Raw genomic sequence first — 19393 nt, forward strand, 5'->3', positions numbered from 1 at the left:
CCTGGCAGTTAATGGAAAAGGCTGCTGAAGGCGAGACAAAGCTCCCCAAACACTGCTGTGTTGACTAAGGGAAATACCACTATGTGGGGAGGGGGTGTCATGTCAGGACTATAAATAATCACAACTTAAAAAACGGCCCCCTCTGCAATGAATCATTCCAGCACTAACAGGTCTTGCATTTTATATCCCCAGAAAATTAGCTTGGATCCCCAACAATGGCTCATTCAACGGAGGCAAAGGGCTTAATTTGGTTTGGCAAAGAGGAGCAAACCCACTTGAGTTCTGTTTACAGTGCTCATAAGGAACGGAAACAATTTCCTTCCGTTCATCGCTGACGTCGGCCTCGTTTTTGTGAGCGGCGACGTTCCACGTGTCTATGGAAGCAATTATCCAATCCAAAGGAAGCAGACACAGCTGTTAATCTGCTCAAATGTCTCTGAAGTGTTTCACTTATTGAAGGAGGAAGGAATGAAATCACAGTTAATCTGAGTTTGGTTTTCGTTGAGAGTCGAAGGAAGCTTCTCTTTACTTTCCTGAAAAGGTTCAAGGACACTTCTTAAACCATCCCAACAGCAGTTTGTAGGAAGTACTCAAACCTTTTACTTAAGTAAAAGTACAAATGAATAGACAAAAATGTACTCAAGTAAAAGTAAAAACACAACATTAACTTTTCTACCCAAGTAAAAGAAGGTAAGTAGTTCTAAAGCAGAGGTGGAATGTAACAAAGTACATTTACTTCATTACTTTTTTTAATGAATATGTACTTTACTTCATGTGTCAGCAAATATCTGTATTTTCTGCTCCTAGTAATCAATTACAAGAGTGGAACTGGTCCATTGATCCAATCAGAGCAGCCAGGTTACATTAGAGTAGAGAAGAAGAAACTAAAATGGATTCTGAAGAGACCAATTAGATCAGGTAGTAGACTACACTCTGCAAATACTTTTACTCAAGTAGAAAAGTTAATGTGGTACTTTGAATTTTACTTTAGTACATGTTTGTCTTTTTATCCGTACTTTAATATAAGTAAAATGTTTAAGTCCTTCCTCCACCACTGGGTAAAAGTGAAAAGCACCCAAAAGTAAGTCTACTCAAGTAAAGTACAGATACATGAAACTTCAGTAAACAAACGGCTTGTTGTTCCTTCCCTCTGCTGCCTGAGGGGATTCACTTCTACTAAACCTGTCAGGTTCTCACCCCGACCCTCGTCTTCAGAGCATCACCACGGTGCAGCAGTCGTCTGCAGAGCTGCTCCACATAGAGTTATCTCTCAGAAAATTGAGGTTTATAGAGCTTGACCTTGGAGCATGTACCTCACCTCCACTGTTTTATGCCCCTGTGGCAGAAATGTGGCTCAGCTGAGCCCAAGTTTTAAATAGGGTGGAATTCAAAACAGAGGGAAGACCCCGACGGAGCTGACAGCGCTCAGAGGAGCTGTAACACAAATCTATTTGTATCAGAGGGTTAGAGATAAAGATCTGCAGAATTAGATCCATCATATATACAGTAGCTATGTCATCCCTACCCTGCATCACACACACAGACACACACACACACTGTTCACAAGCTACAGGTGGATTTCTGGGAAAACAGTTGTGAATTGTTGTGAATCATCAGGTGTTCCATCCCTGCATGCTTCGCTTCTCATTCTCAAACACAACATTCCTGGACAGGGAACAAGTAACTGATCCGCCACCAATATCTGCTCCCACTGGCTGCGTTTCAGCTTTAGCACCTGTATCCTGATGGTAATGACTAAATCATTGAAAGTGGGCTTGTATTCTTCTCATGTCCAAATGGCCGGCAGCAAAAAAATCAGCGTATCGACCATTTCCAAGTTTCAATTGGTTGCTCTATAGCTCTGCATTAGCCAAGACTTAAATTATGTTGCATTTCCACACTACCCCCGAGCGACCGTTGAATTAAAAATATGAATCAACATATGATATTAACAGAGTCTGTATGTCCGAGTGCTTAGTCTCTGACAAAGAGCCGAGCGTGGTTGTTGTTTGTCGGCTCTCACAGATCAGCGATCTGGAGTCAAGAGGTCACGGCAGAGCAGAGCAAAGATTGACTCAGTCTACAGGACAGCGAGCAGACAAAGGGCTGTGAGTAAACTTCCAGCGGGCTTTATTAGTTTGCCCTTTTCCTGTCGCGGGTGGACCTGCAGATGTTAGGAGGGTTAAATACACTCACTCAGACAGACAGGCCTGAAAACCCTACGGCCGCTGGTGTGGAGCGAGGTGGACAGGCTGTGATCCCAGCATGCAACATCTCTCAGGGGAGAAAGCTGTGTGTCTCTATGACAGTTCTTCACAACCAGGTTGTTGCCAATGTCACCGCTATGATCTTTAAAAGGCCAGTTCACACAACGTCCCATAAGTGGAGCTTAGTTGAACCCCAGACAGTTTTATTATGTTTTGGCAGTTGTAGAAGAACGTGCCTTATGAAATGTTCACATTGAGATCTGTGGAGCATTATCCTGATTAACTATGTTTCTAGAAAGACACTTTATGAGTTTATGAGTTTTGTCATGTTTGGGCACCGAAAATCCAAATTCCGTTCACATCCCTAATCCCCTAATAAAGAGATAGCACATCCATCAGCATAAAGAGATAAAATAAAGCATGACTGGCTGCATGTGGTGTTTCTTTTATTTGGTTGAACTAAAGTCTCACAATATATCAACCAAATAAGTTCGATCCGTCCCATCACTTGGTCTAGTTTGACTTTTACAAGATTTCTCTCAAAGCGTGAGGAATTACCAAGAGTTTCTTTTAGCTGGATTTTCAACTAGAATGAAAACAAAGAGGAAGACAAAGGCTGGGGGCCATGTTTAAGTAATTACAGTAATTAAGTCCGCTGGTGGTGTCACAGTGAGCCACAGTATCTGCACTGCATCTGTCTACAAGAGTTACAGAGTACTGACATGTTACATAGGGGGGAAAATATTTGCAGATTGTTTGGTGGTCTAGTCGAAGGGGAAATGTGTGTTTTGGTGTCCTCACATTGAGTATCATCAGTCTCAGTGGTGTGTGTGCAGTAAGTGTTACGCCACGACCATCGGTGTACTCAGGGGTTATGACAGCTACACTTCTCAATGGCTGTCAGGAGGTCGATTGCGTCGAAGTGGCGCGACAGGATTGTCCCATTTCCAAAGCTGACGAATGCGTCCTTATATCCCTGAGCATCAAAGGCTCACACCTATCCCAGGATTCAGTGTGCTTAAGTGATGAACAGTTTTTCAAAGAAATACAACGGTCCACATGTTAAAAAACCAAGGGGCGTTAAAACGTTCTCGTTGTCTCCAACTGCAGCTCCGTTGCTAGGTTATAAAAAGGCGGCACTAATGTCTATAAACAGATTCTGTTCATGTGAATGTGGGAGATCTGTAGGTGAGGGACAAGATGTTGGGGGAGGAAGCCTTCTGGTTTCTGTTTCTACTTAAACCAATCAGGTTTGAGGAGGCTCTGGTTGCCTGCAGGTAAACAGTCTATGCATCGGCTATTGGCTCAATGATTTATATGCAGTCATGTGCTGCAAACTGTCAATGCAGATCAGCCAAAACGTCACCTGGACCTAAAGCACCAACAGAAAGTATGGCTGTTTGTGTTTTGAGTGGACGAACGTTCACCTTATGTGATGAAAGAAACAAGTCAGACTCTAAACAGTGTCTTTGCCCCAGATCTCTGCTGTCTACACCGCAAGCCCCAAAATATTGGCCATTTCCCCCAGAGGCTATTTTGTCCTCAGACGAGAGCTGATGGGCTCAGAGATCGGGGACAAACTGGTGACGCAAATCAGGGAAACCTTCCGTGGACTGTCTCACAAAGACCGTGAAGACCAAACCGAAATGAGATATTCTGCAGAGGATTTCCCTGATTTGAATTTCCCAGATTTTTCCATTTCAGTTCGGCCTTCATGGTCTACGCAGTCCACGAAGTAGGTGGGCTGCGTAGACCATTAAGCTTACTTGGAAGGAGATGGCCCCTAAACTGAAAACGCAGCTACTGGGACTGTTTAAAACAACAGGGAACCCACATATTCCCAACTTCAGCGTCATCGCACCGACTACAACAATCAATAAAGCAAAGCTCCCGACCACTGCACAGAGAATGAATCAGGCATGTACAAAGACCGCTGGTGTACGACAGATGTGAGGCAGCTGCAGACCTTCCTTGAACTTTCTTTTGATACTCACTGCTGTTCTGAGATATGAATCATTTCATTAGTGGTCGTATTAGTCATCCACCTTTTAATGGGCCCATGACTCCAGACAACAGAGATTTTCCCACATCTACTTCCTCAAGAACGCATCACTCTAATATGCGGTATTGAGAATACAGTCAAATGTACAGTGTACACAGCTCAACCGCTGCCAGCCATGGAGCAGCAATGCCTGCAACAGTGGGGGATTGTCTGCAGCTCAGGAGCCAGTCAACCACTGATGCACACACACTGACTCTCAGTGAATTCAAGGGGAGGCCACACTTGTTCTCAGTCAACTCACTTCCACCATGAGGCTCTGATTTTCACTCTCAAGGACACACACAAAAAAAAAATATGGAGCCCTCAGGATTTTTAGGTTCCACTTTGTTTTCTGCGCTGAGCAAACACTGTCAGCGAGAGAACAACAGGACGCTTTGTGAGATCGGCTCTTTTTTTCAGGTCGCGTCTGGAGGGGATTCATAATGGAGCACAGACGACTTGAACTCGGCTCTGATAGCATAAAAATAAATCCCCCCCCCTGTTAAGTGGCCTCCGGAGGCGTGCACGTATCTCTGCAGCTCCACAGACCCAGCTGAATGTAGCAGGACAACAAAACCTGCATGTTGGACGTCAACAATACACACTTCCATGAGGAATGTTCAGCTTTAAAGGCTCTAAATAGATTTTCTTTGGTCCATTTAAAGTCAAAACACTTGTGATCCTGAGTCACTGAGCATTTCATCACAATGCTTTACCAGAATGATTAATCCCTGACATGCTGAATAAGCATTATTGCTCCCAAGACATCCTGATTCACCCTCCTCCGCCATGCTCCAGTGTTTATTCCCCGGCTTATCATGGCTATGCGAGTGAAGAACAAATGAAGGGAAGGGGGTTCAGCGGTCGGCCATATGGTTTTCAGATTATAATGTCGGAGATCCCAGGCTGCATGTTCACAAGGCGAGTTCAAAGCCAAGGGGGACTGGATACATGATGAACCAGCAAGTATACAGGAGAAGTTCAATTACATCCAGCCAATCAGATGAAAAGCACAGTTATCAAAGGGGGGAACGGTGAAGCAGTGAGGACACGCACAGTTGCACATTAAGCAGGAATTTAAAAAGTCAATAAAAACAAACTGGAAACAATCATGAAAAAGCAAAATAATAAAAGTGGTTCCCAATGATTTTACTTTTCATTGTAAGTCAAGTTTCAGTGGCAAGAGCTTGTATCTGCAGGGTCTATGTTTAGTCAAGTGGCGCCCCTGGCAGGGAAAGAGCCACAGACCCCAGAACAGAAATAAACCCTCCAGTTGCCATGTTCAATGAAACTGCCTCCAAAAACATGCATGCACCATGAAACCGCACTTACGTTGCAGCCGCGGAAACGTGTCCACTCCTTGTCCGTTGAGCTCCTAAATGCATTTGTATGCATTTGTCCAGGCAGCAGAGATCTGGGTGAAAACAGAATCACACGCACGAGGATGCCTGTTCATGGGCTAAGCCTGTTGGTGGTGGAAGCCAGAGGAGGCGTAAAGTGGACGGAGGAGAAGTGCCACCTCAGAATTTCCTCATCGTACAGCAGCAAGTCCTGAGGAGAGCTCTCTCTCTCTCTCTGTCTCTCTCTCTCGCTCACTCTCTCTCTCTCTTTCTCTCTCGCTCTCTCTCTCTCTCTCTCTCTCTCTCTCTCTCTCTCTCTCTCTCACACACACACACACACTCCTTCAAACCCTCTCTCAGATCATTTACGCACTAAGACGCGCGGTGATCCAAACGTGGAGACGCGCGACGGTTACGCACGGTGGTGGAAAAATTTTTAAAAAAAAGTTTGAACAGTTAGTTTGTTTTTGTATGTCTGCTGAGTTAACTCGACTCGGAGAAGCAGCGCTGCTCTCAGACTGCGGTCTCCAACTCGACTGCACATCCAGCCCTGCGCGTCTTTACCTCCAGGCGGTGGTTCCTGCTATGTGCCTAAACTTGCACTGATGCAAAAAGGGAACCGTCTTCACCCCAACACAACTCCAGCTGGAGGTGTTGGATTTCACCAGCCACTCGTGACATCACGGGTAGAGTTAAGGCTTGTGTTCACCGATGCCTTTTGTCTGCTTTGACTCGTGGAATTAGACCAAAGCTGGTATAATGCCTGTGTTTGCTCAGCATGTTGCGTTCACTGTCACACAGACACACACACACACATGCACACACACATGCACTGCACAGTTAGACTGAAATAATATCAGAGAGGGATAGAAGAGATCAGCTGGCTCAGACTCATGGTGTTTGCTGACAAGAAAATGTGCCAGGTGCTGCAGCTGTTGCTCTGGCGTCCTGGCAGGAGAATCTGGTCTTCATCATATGGAGACTTGTATTCAGGACATTTTATATTTTGGTCCTAAAAATGTTCTAGATATTCTGCTGGACGCTCTTTGTGCACAACTATCCATAAAATGCACCCGTGTCCAAGACAGGATTATGGCATCAGGGGCTGAAGACCCCACTGAGGATTTGATCAGAGTGAGAGTCGGACTCTCTAAGCATCTTTAAATCTCCTCCTTCTGGAAGGTTTTACGAATGTTTGATTTGCATTTATTTCTACGGTTTTTATTTGTTATATTTCATTTTTACTGCTTTATATTCCTCATGTGGCCAATGTCCTTTTAGTCCACTGTCTTTAAATTAGAAAAGTGCATTATAATAATTCATATTATTAATTCTTGCTTTATTGAATGGCAACCTGTGATCCTTCATGTTTCCAGTTGTTAAAACTTCTGTTACTCATCATATAATACTGTAATGCTATTATTACTGTAATTGGGGGATTTATCAATGATGCTTTTATTTGATCCAAACAGACAAACTTGGGCCTCCACGGGGAACATGTGGAACATTAGAGACAGAGTTTCTGTGTCTCCACGTCAGGGGACACGAGGTGGGGTTGTAAAAACATTTCATCCCATTTTTATAACATCAAGTAACTAATTAAAACCAAACTTACAGGAAAAAATATCATTTGAACAAACTTCCAGTGTGATAAGAACTACCTATAATGACAATGACTTTTAGTTTGGTGCGTCTCCCATCCACTAACATGGAGGAGGCAGGATTCATGCTCCACACTCGGTCCAGATACATGTGGTGCTGCTGTATATAAAACGGCTAATTGCACACTGCTCTTTAATTTCTTCGTCCAGCATCCAGAATGATTACGTTTTACACGGGGGCCTCGTATTGACTGTTTTTGTACGCACATAAAAAACAAACAGTAATGACTCGGACCGCTATTTGTGGTGGTGCAACGCTCTGGGTGGTATTCGGTGTAGTGTGAGGGGGTTTGGATTTTGCATCAGATTAACACAAATACACATTTATCAGCAGAAAAGTCGTGTTTATTGTTTAAAAAATTGCCTTTGTCTTGATTCCTTTGGAAATTACACTTCTCCGCTTCATGTCTGAACACAGCTCGGCCACTTTTACCCCTTGGACATGCCACAGTGTCCAATTCTCTTTATCTCGCCCGTCTATTTTTTCCAAACAAACAGCCTCTAACCTCTGATGGACTCTAACCCATTTCCTCTACTTCCCAGTCAGGTTAAACCATTAACCCAGAGTAAACAGGGCCTGGTTGGGTCGCTGGGCCTCCTGCCCCACGCACCCCAGCATCCCCCCCCCCCAGACATCCGCACACTCCCTCAGATCAGCCCGGACGGAGAGAGGGAGCCCATATGGTTTGCAGTTTAAGGAGCTGGTGGGACGAGGAGCCGGAGCAGTTCCTGCCTCTAATCCCAGGTGGAGCTCACCGGGTTTCTTCACTTTGGGAAAAAAAGAAGCGAAGACAGTGAACAGCTACGATGCCCAAACATGGAGCAGGACAGGGGAGGTCAAAGTGACATGGAAACTCCAGCCTGCCAGCCACTATAAACAGTGAGGTTAATAAAGAGTATTCATTTCGTGATGCCTGCAAACACGACATTTGAGGCTGGTCGTGCCACGGAGGTCTGTGTGTGTGTGTGTGTGTGTGTGTGTGTGTGTGTGTGTGTGTGTGTGTGTGTGTGTAATAGTCGGTCAAACTCTTCATCAAAGAAAGTTGCCTCTGAGGAAGAAGCCTGTGCATTGGATGCTCTCTTTCCCCTCCTTTCTCTCTTTCTCTCTCTCTCTCTCTCTGCTTTTGCCATCAGCTTTCCGGGATTCGACCAGATGTATTTTTTTTCAACTTCCCAGAGAAAAAAAAGTAAAAATCTTTGAGGTTGCTTGTTCTCTGACAAGGCCGTGAATCAAACTTGAACAAATGAATTACATGATCGGTTTGTGGCAAAACCCTGCGGCAGGTGAGAGGAGGCTCGAACAGCGTCTCCCTTCGACGAGCAGAGCGCTCGCCAGTCGCTGATCGGCAACATTTGGGAACGCTTGAATCCAGGAGCGTACGTCACGTTGATAAAACCTCGATGAGATTATTGACATGGGCCTCTCTAGCGGCAAAGAGGTCGTACAAAGCTGTTTCACTATATTATACTATAAAATGACATCAGCCAAGTATGCACACAGATTTACAGCAAACTTTTCAAGATGATTTTTTCCCCCCTCCTCACATGTCCAGATGTGTACTAATCAGTCCATTGTGCACGGAGCACCAGAGCTAAAAGATCACCTCTCCCTCTTTCTCTCTTGAGGAATGGGCAGATCCAGATGAGCCCCCTTCTTCCTGAGACATGTGGTGTTCCCCCTCCTGCAGTTTCATAACTTATTTGGCAAAATGGCCCGTGAATGTGTTGTAATCAAGCCAGGATCACAATGGCAGTCAATGGAGCTGTGTTCTCGGACAATGACTGCAGAGTTTCAGAAGTACATGAAGGCCGGGCTGGATTGCGATTAGAGCAGCATGTGGTCCGGGACAAAGTCCTTCCATATGACCAAATATTACATAATGCACAGAGCGCACATGTACATTGTAGTTTGATTTCTCACTGTACCCAACAGCTGATAAAATAATGACAACGGGGCAAAAACTTTCCTTTCCATTAGCTGCACGGTTAAAACAACTGTTTCTTGTTAAATTCATCATGTTTAGCGAATAAAAAAAAGCGAAACTTTGCATTTGCTGCTGGAGTCTGCAGTTAATTTGGAACTCCTTTGAGATGTAGCTGGCCGGCTCCCAGGAGCTGCATGTATTCCTACCTGCGCGCCGCTGTCTCTGCAGTGATTTAATCTCCAGAGTTTCCCACAGCAAGGCCTGAATCCAATCACCATGTGCTGGTCGGAGAGCACACTGTCTTTGTTTCGGGTTTAATATTTCATCGTACAGTAACAGCTTGTAAATGCGGGGCTTGTGGAAACTTTGAAGCCTCGCTGGACCGGATCGAAAGCCAAAGCCAATCAGGCCGGTTGACGAGAAAGAGAAACGTGAAGGTTCTGTGGTTGGTACCAAAATGTGTATTCAGGTGCCTACTGTGAGGGCATTCTCAAATTCTTCAAATGCTGCAGACGCGGTTGGTTACTTGTGCCTCGAAAGGTAAATAACTCGTCAGTCAGCGTGTTCCGTGAAGGAGGCAGAGCAGAGGGGTCGGCCTGCGTCTGTGTGCGACCAGGTTGACAGCTGACTCTATACCTGCGGACTGGCTAGACCCTGAACCCGTCTCTAATTACAAGACACGGTGCTGGGTAATTTCTGCCTTGTGTGCGTGTCACCGGCTCGTAGGGCTGTTATTTTGTCGAGCGGAGAGAGTGTGGGCAACAGCTGGGAGAGTGCTCAACAGATGGCGGAGCACGGAGCGGTCGATAGCCGACACAATGCTCCATGTAGGAGCCTGTGTGAGTGTGTGTGTGTGTGTGTAGTGAGGTGGTTCGCAGAGCTTAAGGGACCATGGGAAAACAGCGAGAGAGGGGCCAGGGGAGTCCAGGGTGAAGGGGGTGTTTAGGCTGGGAGGAAGTTTGGGAGTGTGTAAGGAAAGTGAAAGTCCCTGTGGGGGTCATGTGTGGTGGAGAGGGGCACAGGGGAGGAACACACACGCGGCACAGGGAGGTTGTTCTCTAAGGAGCCCTGTAATCACAGAGAGTGGATTTTACAGCCATGACGACATGTTGCTTCTTTACTTTTCATTACTTTTACTGTGTCTATTCTCATCATCACCTGGATAATCTCATGTTGTATCGTATCGTAATGTATCGTGTTGTACTTTGGATTTTCATGGGTCTTTTCATTTTGTATCTTCGTCTTGTCTTATCTTGTTGTGTCTTTTCGTATGGTATGGTATTGTCTTGTCTTATCGTTTCATATCGCATCATTTATATATTATATATTGTTTATATTATATATAGTCTTTTATTGTTTTGTCATGTTGTGTTGTATCGTATCATATTGTAGATTATCGTGTCATGTTGCATCTTGTTATGTCTCGTATCACATCGCATCGTATCTTGTTATTGTTTCATGTCGTGTTGTCTTATCATGTCATCATATTGTATTGATTAGTATTGTATCATTTATTATAATATATTATAATATTATAATTGCTATAACATAAAGAAATGACCAGACAGTGGTCTCTCCTGCAGCTCTGACTGAGGCTGCATCAACAGAAGTGTTTGTGCATCATGCTGAGCAGAAGTCAAACACACTCTGCCACTCAGCTGCCGCCATAATCACATGTTGCTGCGTCTTAAAACTTACATTCAAGATGGATGTAACGTAATTTTCTGGTTTTCTGAACATCATCAATTAGCAGTTCTTGTGAAACCAGTGCAGTGTCTGTACTTAAAGTTAAATACACCCAAGAAGAAGAACAGCTTCCTGGCAGCAAAACGAGAACAGGAAGAGAAGAAATGTGCTGAGTAAGATAAGGACCTTTTTATACTGTGGATGTAATTATTATCCCACACCTGCTTGTCCGTGGCAGTCTTTCCCTCGTGCCTCTAAAACCACCTGCTGTTAAATCAGGCCTCACTTCCAAGGAATTACAATAGTTCTCCCATGTTTCTCACTGAAGGGGAAGTCGAAAAGTTGAGGGAATTTAAAGGGGAAATGGTTTTATGCCGATCCATCCTTCAGATGACCTGGCCCACCTTGGCCAACACAACCCCCCCATATCTGAATCATCCCTCGCTTTGCAGAGTTCTGTCTGTCCTCAGTCTGGGATGAGAGGACGAGAGGAGGAGAAGGGAGCGAGAGGAGAAGCTTGCTTTAGGGAGGAGGAGGAGGAGCAGAAAAAAAGCCACCTTGACCTCTCTTTCATCTCTGGAGCTGATCCTCTGTCTGGCGGGAATTCTCCGAGGAGCTGGCCGTGGAACAGAGAGTGGCTTTATGCTTGCTTACTACAATGTTCCTCATACAAAATCCCATTTCATTTCTCGAGAGGGTTGAGAGAATGGCTTGAAAGGCATGTTCTCTCTTATCTGCGGTGATACCATTAGGCCGCGGGTAATTTAGGCCTGATCCCATATATTTTTCCGTGTGAAGTGAAGCCAGTGCTGATGATGATAATCTTTACGCGGAGATAAAGCGTTGAACAATTGTGATAGAGGCTGAGGAAGTACACAAAGAAAATCATTATGTCGCTCAGCCCGTTGAATCCTCATGTCCAGATCCTGGGATTCCTTCAGGTATCTCCCCGATAAGTCCTGCCTTCACTTTAACCATTGAAGAAAAGACAAATGACAGAAAATGGAAGTAGCAGATAATTGTAGTTTGATATTTTGGGTTGAAATCTGCGTATTCACCTTTTAGCCCATGAAGCTACAGGGAATCTCTGGCTAACTTAACTTAGCATTAAGACTTGAAACATTAGCAAATAGCTTGATGACCAAAAGTAGCTAACTTCTTGTGTTTGTCTATAATATTGCAAGGTCTCGGCCTAACCATGTAAAGTTTATTGAGTTAATGTATGTTGTGATTTGGCGCCATACAAGTAAAATTTAATGGAATTGCTGAGTGTGACCATAAAAACACATTTTAACAAAGCTGCGGTCACTACACATGGATGTTGCATGATGATATCTTTACAGAAAACCAACACATATGTTGAGTTTGAATGCATTTGCTTCTCGCCAAAGTTATAAATCAACAACACATTCTCATTACGTTAGAAAAGTTTCCGACATGTGTCCATTTGCTGATACAGTTTAGTTGTAAAGTAACATAGAAGAAAGTGTTGTTTTATTTAAAGCTCAGAGAGAAACATATTCCTCCAAACTGTAGAAGTTCTCCCTGGTGTACATTTTTTGCGAGGAGATGACCTTAACAGGGAAAGTCTTAATCAGCACGGACTGAAAAGGATGTGTGTAAAACGCACATTTTATAATATTTGGAAGTATCTGAAGTGGGATTTACAAACACCAAACTAAACTCAGTTGCACTCAGATACTTGGAGGACAGGGTGCGACGTGGCTGGCTCCGGTTTCAGACGCAGAGGAGCTGTCGGAAGAGATCACACAGGTGCTGGAGCGACAACAGGACACACAAGTTTGCTGCACAACAGCGACCTCGGTGGCATTTGTAACCATTTAGGGTTCGACGATACGTGTCTCTCTCTTTCATGGCTGGAAGCGTTCGACCCGGGAGAGATTCCACACCAGCCCGCTGCCACAGCTCCCGCACTTTAAGAGGAACAGAAATATTTCACATGTCTGCTCTGACCGCAGGCCGGCTCTACCTCTCCGGTCGACCTCCACCCAGCCCTCGCTGTTCATCTGTCGATCATCATCCATCACGTATTGACAGTTTCTTAGAGGGGACCGCTGCAGGGGGGAGGGTACTTGATCATTCAAAGTTCATTTTTCTCTGAAAAACAAAGTTCACAAGACAAATGGATTCCACATATTTCCTCTTCTCTGTCCTCATATCAGCTCAGAGATCCAAACGGAGATTAGGATGTTTGGAACCAGGCTAATGAGGCCTAGCGCAGGGAGGATCTTCTCATTTCTGAAAGGTTTGACACGTGTCACAACATCCGACACAAGCATGGTGGCACTGCAAAGGAAAATGGCGTCTTCAGCTCGCCTTCCTCTTCTTCTTCAGTTTTCACAAATTCGCTGTGACTGTGACTCAGTTTGCTTTGCCATCAAGTCCGTGTGAGAGCCAAAGAAAGTTCAGATAACGTAAATTCAGGCTATTTTTAGCTCAAATCTATACAGTCTACATCTGCTACTTCAAATGGATTTCAACAAACACTCAGAATGTTTGAAACTCTGTCTGGCGCAGGTTTCAAAGGTGGAGAGTTCGAGGAAAACAGAGAAAGAGGACACAAGCAGGAAGCATCCTGTTTATGACTTTTACACGTGTCCTGGAAATGAATATCTCTCCATCTATAGCTGTGAACGAGCCCTGTGAGGCCGGCGGACGGAAAGCTCAGCCACTCTTCCTCTCGTAAGACTCGTCTTCCCACCTGTGCATGAAACTGCCGCGGTGCAGAGCCGGCCGTGAGGCCCGAGTACATCCATTCAGAACTTCAAACAAAAATCAATGAGAAGCAGACTCACTATTTATTTCTTGGGAGAGCAAACACACAAAAACAATGTGTTCTGTGGAAGATTAGAAACAACTGCACAGAAAATTGTTCCCAGTTTCGGTGGTGGGGGTGGGGGTGGGGGGGCACACACTTATTGCTGCAGGAGAAGAAGAACCGCTCTGATCCATGGATTCAACAATCACACCCTCAAGGAGGAGGAAAGTGAAGAAGACACGAAGAAGAAGCAGAGTGGATCAAAATCAGATTGTGAACCTTAAGCTTGGATTCAAAGCTGTTTAAAACGTATGCAGTTAGACAAACACATCATCATACACATCAGTCTTTCCAATGCGGTACACTAACCTGCAACAGCTGGCCACGACTAGTGCCACTTGAGGGCGGTGGAAACAAGCTATAAATACACCAAAGACATATCTTTTGGATTGATGTGACCCACCTTGCCTCTTGCCCAATGGCTGCTGGGAACTGCCCCCCAACCTTGAAAGAATAAGCAGTATAGCTGATGGATGGCGTGTTGGTGTCCGTAGGTGTAAATGTCAGCGTGAATAGTTGTTTGTCTCCGTTATAGACCGGCAACCTTTCCAGGGTGTACACTGCCTCCTGCCCAATGTCAGCCGGGATTGGCTCTAGCAACCCCTTCGACCCTCAAAGGAGAAGCGCTACAGATAATGGATGAGTTATGATGTCACGTAAGAAGTAGCAGCATCATTCTCCCGCTACAAGGAGCGAACATTTAAAAACCAGACAAAACATAATTCAAGGCGAACGAAAGCAGAACTGTCCACGCTAAAAAAGGAAATGACAAATGGACACATCTGTCTGCGCTAAAGACAACATGGCTGCTTGCCATAGGTAGTTAGCTGGATGCTAGTCATAGAACTCAAAAACCTAAAGAACGATAATGGATGGATCTATGTGGTAGAGTTCAGGGGACAACATAATTTATGTAACTTTGGCCACTAGGGGTCTCTCCATCAAGACAATAACAAAAGACCTAGTGTGATGATGTCGTGAAGCAGCACGGGATCATGGGAGTTGCTGTCTTGATGAAAAACTACCTGACGCGTCTCAGACACAAATCGTGTTCACGCAAGAGGTCATGTATTAAAGATTTATTCACGTTGGCGTTTGCTAGCAGAGTGTTTTTCCTTCGTCATAGATAGTTTGGTCCGGAAGTTATAGCAGAGACGGACAAAGCCACGGTAAAGTGGATACGACGCAATTAAAAGGAAACAAAGTATATAACATATAGACATTTTCATGAAGAATTGTTAGATATATCTTTAAGGCTGTAAAAAGCCAAAGCAATGAGTAGGAGGATGTGAGCAAAGTCAATAATCACTTTGAATGGGCTCTTTCATATACTTACATGTTTCATATACATTACTTTGTTAACATATAAAATATTGCTTATAGCAGCTTTAAAAGCAAAATTCCCTTTACAAGATTTCTAGGAATTCCATGAGATTCATGTCTCACAGTAAATTTCCACTTCCAGCAAACACCCCGTGCCCTCTGTCCCTCTTACCAGCAACTCATGGGTGGCAGGGACCTTTTGTTCCTTACATGTCCGGCACTACTTTAAGCTCAGGCTCTCTATCCATCAGCTGCCCCGTGTCACCGGGGCAAAAAATAGCCCTGCACTGCCGTCTCTGTGTCCACCGGGGCAAAGCGGTGACACCTGTCAGCCCGGACACAGGTTAAACATCCAGGCTCCAGACACACATGGAGAATCAACACTACCTCATGTGTTTGCTATCAGTGTTACAGCCAGGTTTGGTGTGGCTGGCTCGCGGCAAAAGACATCATCATTACGGCATATGTGTCTGTGTGTGTGTGCGTGTGTGTGCGTGCGTGTGTGTGTCTGTGTCTGTGTCTGTGGAGGCTGCCAGCAGCAGAATTACAGAGACATAAAAGAAGAAGTGACCTAAGCCTTTACTTAGGTCACTTCTTGGATAAAAAAGGACAAGAGATTAAGAATTTCCTACAGTGTGAGTGAACGGGCTGAAAGGCCTCCATTCATAAATCAGAGACGTCCGGAGGAGAACCCTGATGGAGACGGAGGTGAAGTGAAGTGATCGGTGGAGTCTGGTCACTGCTGTGAGATTAAAGACTTCAATTATTTAAACCTAAAATCTGCCTAAATAGGTCTGAGATGAGAAGATTAGCAAAACCTTCCTTTATCTGTAGTAGTTGTCATATTAGTATTCATCAGCATCAACTGTGCTCAGCTGTTTTTGCAAATTTCTGAGATATTTCTTAAAATTAAACTATAGATCCCGAACACACTTTTTACAACATACATTTAGGCTTCACGAGAAACTAATAAATTGCTGTTCTTGGTCTTTTCATGTCATTTTGGTGAAAATGATTCACATAAAACAAAAGCCTATCGTCTAAGTTTGATATTTTATGTATATTTTTACATACTGTTGGTGTCTTCTGAATTATTATTACATTATCATTATATTATTAGATCAGTAGTAAAGACGTCAGTGAGGTTGAATGTGACAAAAAAATATTTCTGGCTCTATAATTATATAAAGTCATTTTCAGAGACAATTATTTTTATTTAAGATGGAAACTGAAGACTTGAATTTTTGTAATTTATATAATAATATTAAGACATAGTTCATACTTAGGCTCAAATCAAAACACAAGTTTTTTCGACTTAAAGTTACCAATTGTGTTCATGTAACTTGTTAACTTTAATTTGAACAAACTGATTTAATTTGTGTGTTACTGATTAAACTACTTTTTTTAGTTGGTAAACAGGTTTCTTATGTTTTGGATTTTGTTTTGATTTTGCTCCCATATGTTTCCAACATGACACCACTGAGATGTTCAGGAGTTGATGAACTGCTCCGATCTCGTGGCCCAGTTTGATGTTCACCTCATTTCACGTCTTTATCCATTTTACGGAAACACGACCAGATGATTCGAACATGTGCGGCTCATCTTCCTGCTGGATTTGGACAGAACAACATGGATATTTTTTTCTTCTGGGAACGCGTCCTGCTGCCACCCTGAAAACAAATAATAGATTCACTCGTGAAGTCTAGACGGAGTTACCCCTGCAGTCAACACTGTCATGACTTCCAGACTGTTTTGAGCTGACGGGCTCTGCTGGACACAGGACATGATGGAAACCCAAACAATACACTGGCCAAGACAGAGGTTATGTCAGCTGTGGTTACTGTATATTATGTAACACGCTCTATAAAGAGGCTTAACAGTAACTCTGAATTGCAGATTGTAATGCTTTTAGTGTAAACCCCCCCCCCCCCCCCCCCCCCCCCAAAAAAATGTACACACACTTTTAAACTTTGCACATTTTATATCTCAGCATGCTTAACTAGTGGTTAAGTGTGAAAATCTGGGTATTGAGAAATATAAATAATTTGACTTGTTATCCAGCTGATTTTGTAAATATATTTTAGGATAAGATAAGATAAATCAATATTGATCCTATGAAGTTAATTAGTTACAGCAGTGAATAGTCACAAATGAGTGAAAAGTGAAAATAGAATAAAAATAGGCGATAAAATAAAATAAGATACAAATAAAAACTGGGATATATACATAATATACACCTTTCACTACAGACTGAATATTGTGGGTAGTAGTTTGATATAATAGTTTGATATTTTCGGTACTTAGAAAAACTTCCAGGAGATCGTCTCCGACCAGCAGCCGCAACACATCAGCAGCGGAATGTCCACTAAAAGTGCTTTTTTCAAACGCTACATACAAATCTGTGTCAAAGCGTCAGATGTGGGCCAACTGTGAAACCTTAAATCAATCAAAGTTAATGTATCTGATAATTCAGCCACTTTCCACAACCACAGATGCATCTGTCACTTCAGTCGATATTAGTTGAGGACACGACAAAGTAAACCAGAGCTTCTCTTGACCATAAAAAGAAAGAAGAGGCCGGTGACAACATCCAAAAGTGAATTAAATGAAAAGAAACCTCTTTGTTGATCGAGACAATGATCAAGTGAAGATCTGCGAACAATTTCCTCTAAATGAGTAGCCTGTGGCACGAGTTAAAACACACACACACACACACACACACACACACACACACACACACACACACACACACACACACACACACACACACACACACACACACACACACACAGTGAAGGAATCCAGCCATTATCTGTGGCTCTCATGTTGTGTTAAGTGCCGGCTGGTGGATCTACACACTGACTGTATTCTCCCTCTGGAAAACACAAAGGAAGCTGATGCTAAATTATAGGGAATGCACCTAAATGAATCAAGATGACTGTCTGAGAGTGTGTGATGCACGTTGCAGGACTTAAAAATAAAATCCCACATTCCTGATTTATTTTGCCACTTTCTTATCATTTCCACTAAAAGGCCGTGTGTGTGTGTCGTCAGGTGTTTCAGGGATAAACAACCAGAGACTCCGGCTGCTCGTCCACTCTAATTCCTCTGCATTTATTTCCAGCACAGAGACAAGGACACTTGATCTTTCCATGTCACAGAGCTATATCTGTTAAGCCCCATTATTCCGCCCCATTTTCCCCCCCTCTCAAACAGAAACAGTGCCAAGAAAAATAAGGTGCACATTTGTGAACAGCATTGGGGGGAAGAGTCCGGAAATGGGTAAAACAAAACAGGAAGCTGGTAATATTCCCATTAGGAGGAAGAGATTTAATCTTCTCAGCACCTTGGCCTGTTTCTCCTCACAGTCCTGCTATTTACTCTGTTTGAATGCAGGTCTGTTGAGAGTGACTCCCAGAAATAGAAGAAGGAAGATCTCTGCTGCTGCAGGTTTATTTAATATATAACATCTAACACAGCCCATCACATACCTGCTGTACAGCAGCTTTACTGATCTATGAGGAGCTGTAACCATAGACTGTAAATACAGATGGGCGATGCATCTCCACTTCTTCCCACCCTCCAGAAATGAAGCCAAAATATTGCGATTACAAACGTTGCCATCGTGCACACGTGAGCTATAACTTGTCTTTTTGTCATAGACTCCAGACAAAGATGGACAATGCTTCTCTACTTCCTCCCACAAAAATGAAGCCACATGCACATGCTTTTTCAGCATGAAGGTGTTGGGTTTGAACATGACAGCCGGCCTTGGCCTTTCTATGTGGAGTTTGAATGTTCTCCTCATGTCTTCTTAGGTTTTCTCCGGGTACTCTGTCCAAAGACCTGCAGCTTAGGTCAACTCGAGACTCGACATTGCCCGTGGGTATGAGTGTGAGCTTGATACATTGTTTGTCTCTGTATGTCAGCCCTGTGATGGACTCGCGACCCGACCCGCCTCTCGATCAATGTCAGCTGGGATTGGCTCCAGCTTCCCTGCAACCCTCAAAGGATGAGCGGTGTAGATGATGGATGGATTAGCATAAATCATCCATAGCAAATCAGAACAAACATGAAAAGCACAGATAAGGAGCAACTGACCTCTGCAAATGAGATCATGTTTTTGTTTGTGTATGTGGAGCAGATCCAAATAAAACGGAGGTAGTCATTTAAAATGTGGTTTAAAAAGGGGACTGTTGGACCTTGGCAGAGGTCTGCGCTCAATTTAGTGCCAGTCCTGTTCATCCTGTGCTTTTCTTTCTATAACAAGTCCAAAATAAAGACCAACAGTGCAAAAAGACTCATATAGGCTCCATTTAGAAAGTAGCGACAACCTGTTTTGGTTATTTGGCTGCCCAACTTATTGCTTCT

General features: G+C 43.8%; 1 protein-coding gene across 1 annotated transcript in view; it reads right to left on the minus strand.

The window, feature by feature from the left end:
• Positions 1-6294, minus strand: part of LOC117760327 (collagen alpha-1(XXIV) chain-like) — a 79693-nt gene extending 73399 nt beyond the window's left edge. The window contains exon 1 of the mRNA XM_034583271.1: positions 5581-6294. Within this exon, the coding sequence (XP_034439162.1) occupies positions 5581-5633 (53 nt within the window). The 5' untranslated portion in view covers positions 5634-6294. The remainder of the gene's footprint in view (positions 1-5580) is intronic.
• Between the last annotated feature and the right edge of the window lie 13099 nt (positions 6295-19393).

Source organism: Hippoglossus hippoglossus, chromosome 4 (assembly GCF_009819705.1).
Source record: "Hippoglossus hippoglossus isolate fHipHip1 chromosome 4, fHipHip1.pri, whole genome shotgun sequence".
Lineage (NCBI taxonomy): Eukaryota > Metazoa > Chordata > Actinopteri > Pleuronectiformes > Pleuronectidae > Hippoglossus > Hippoglossus hippoglossus.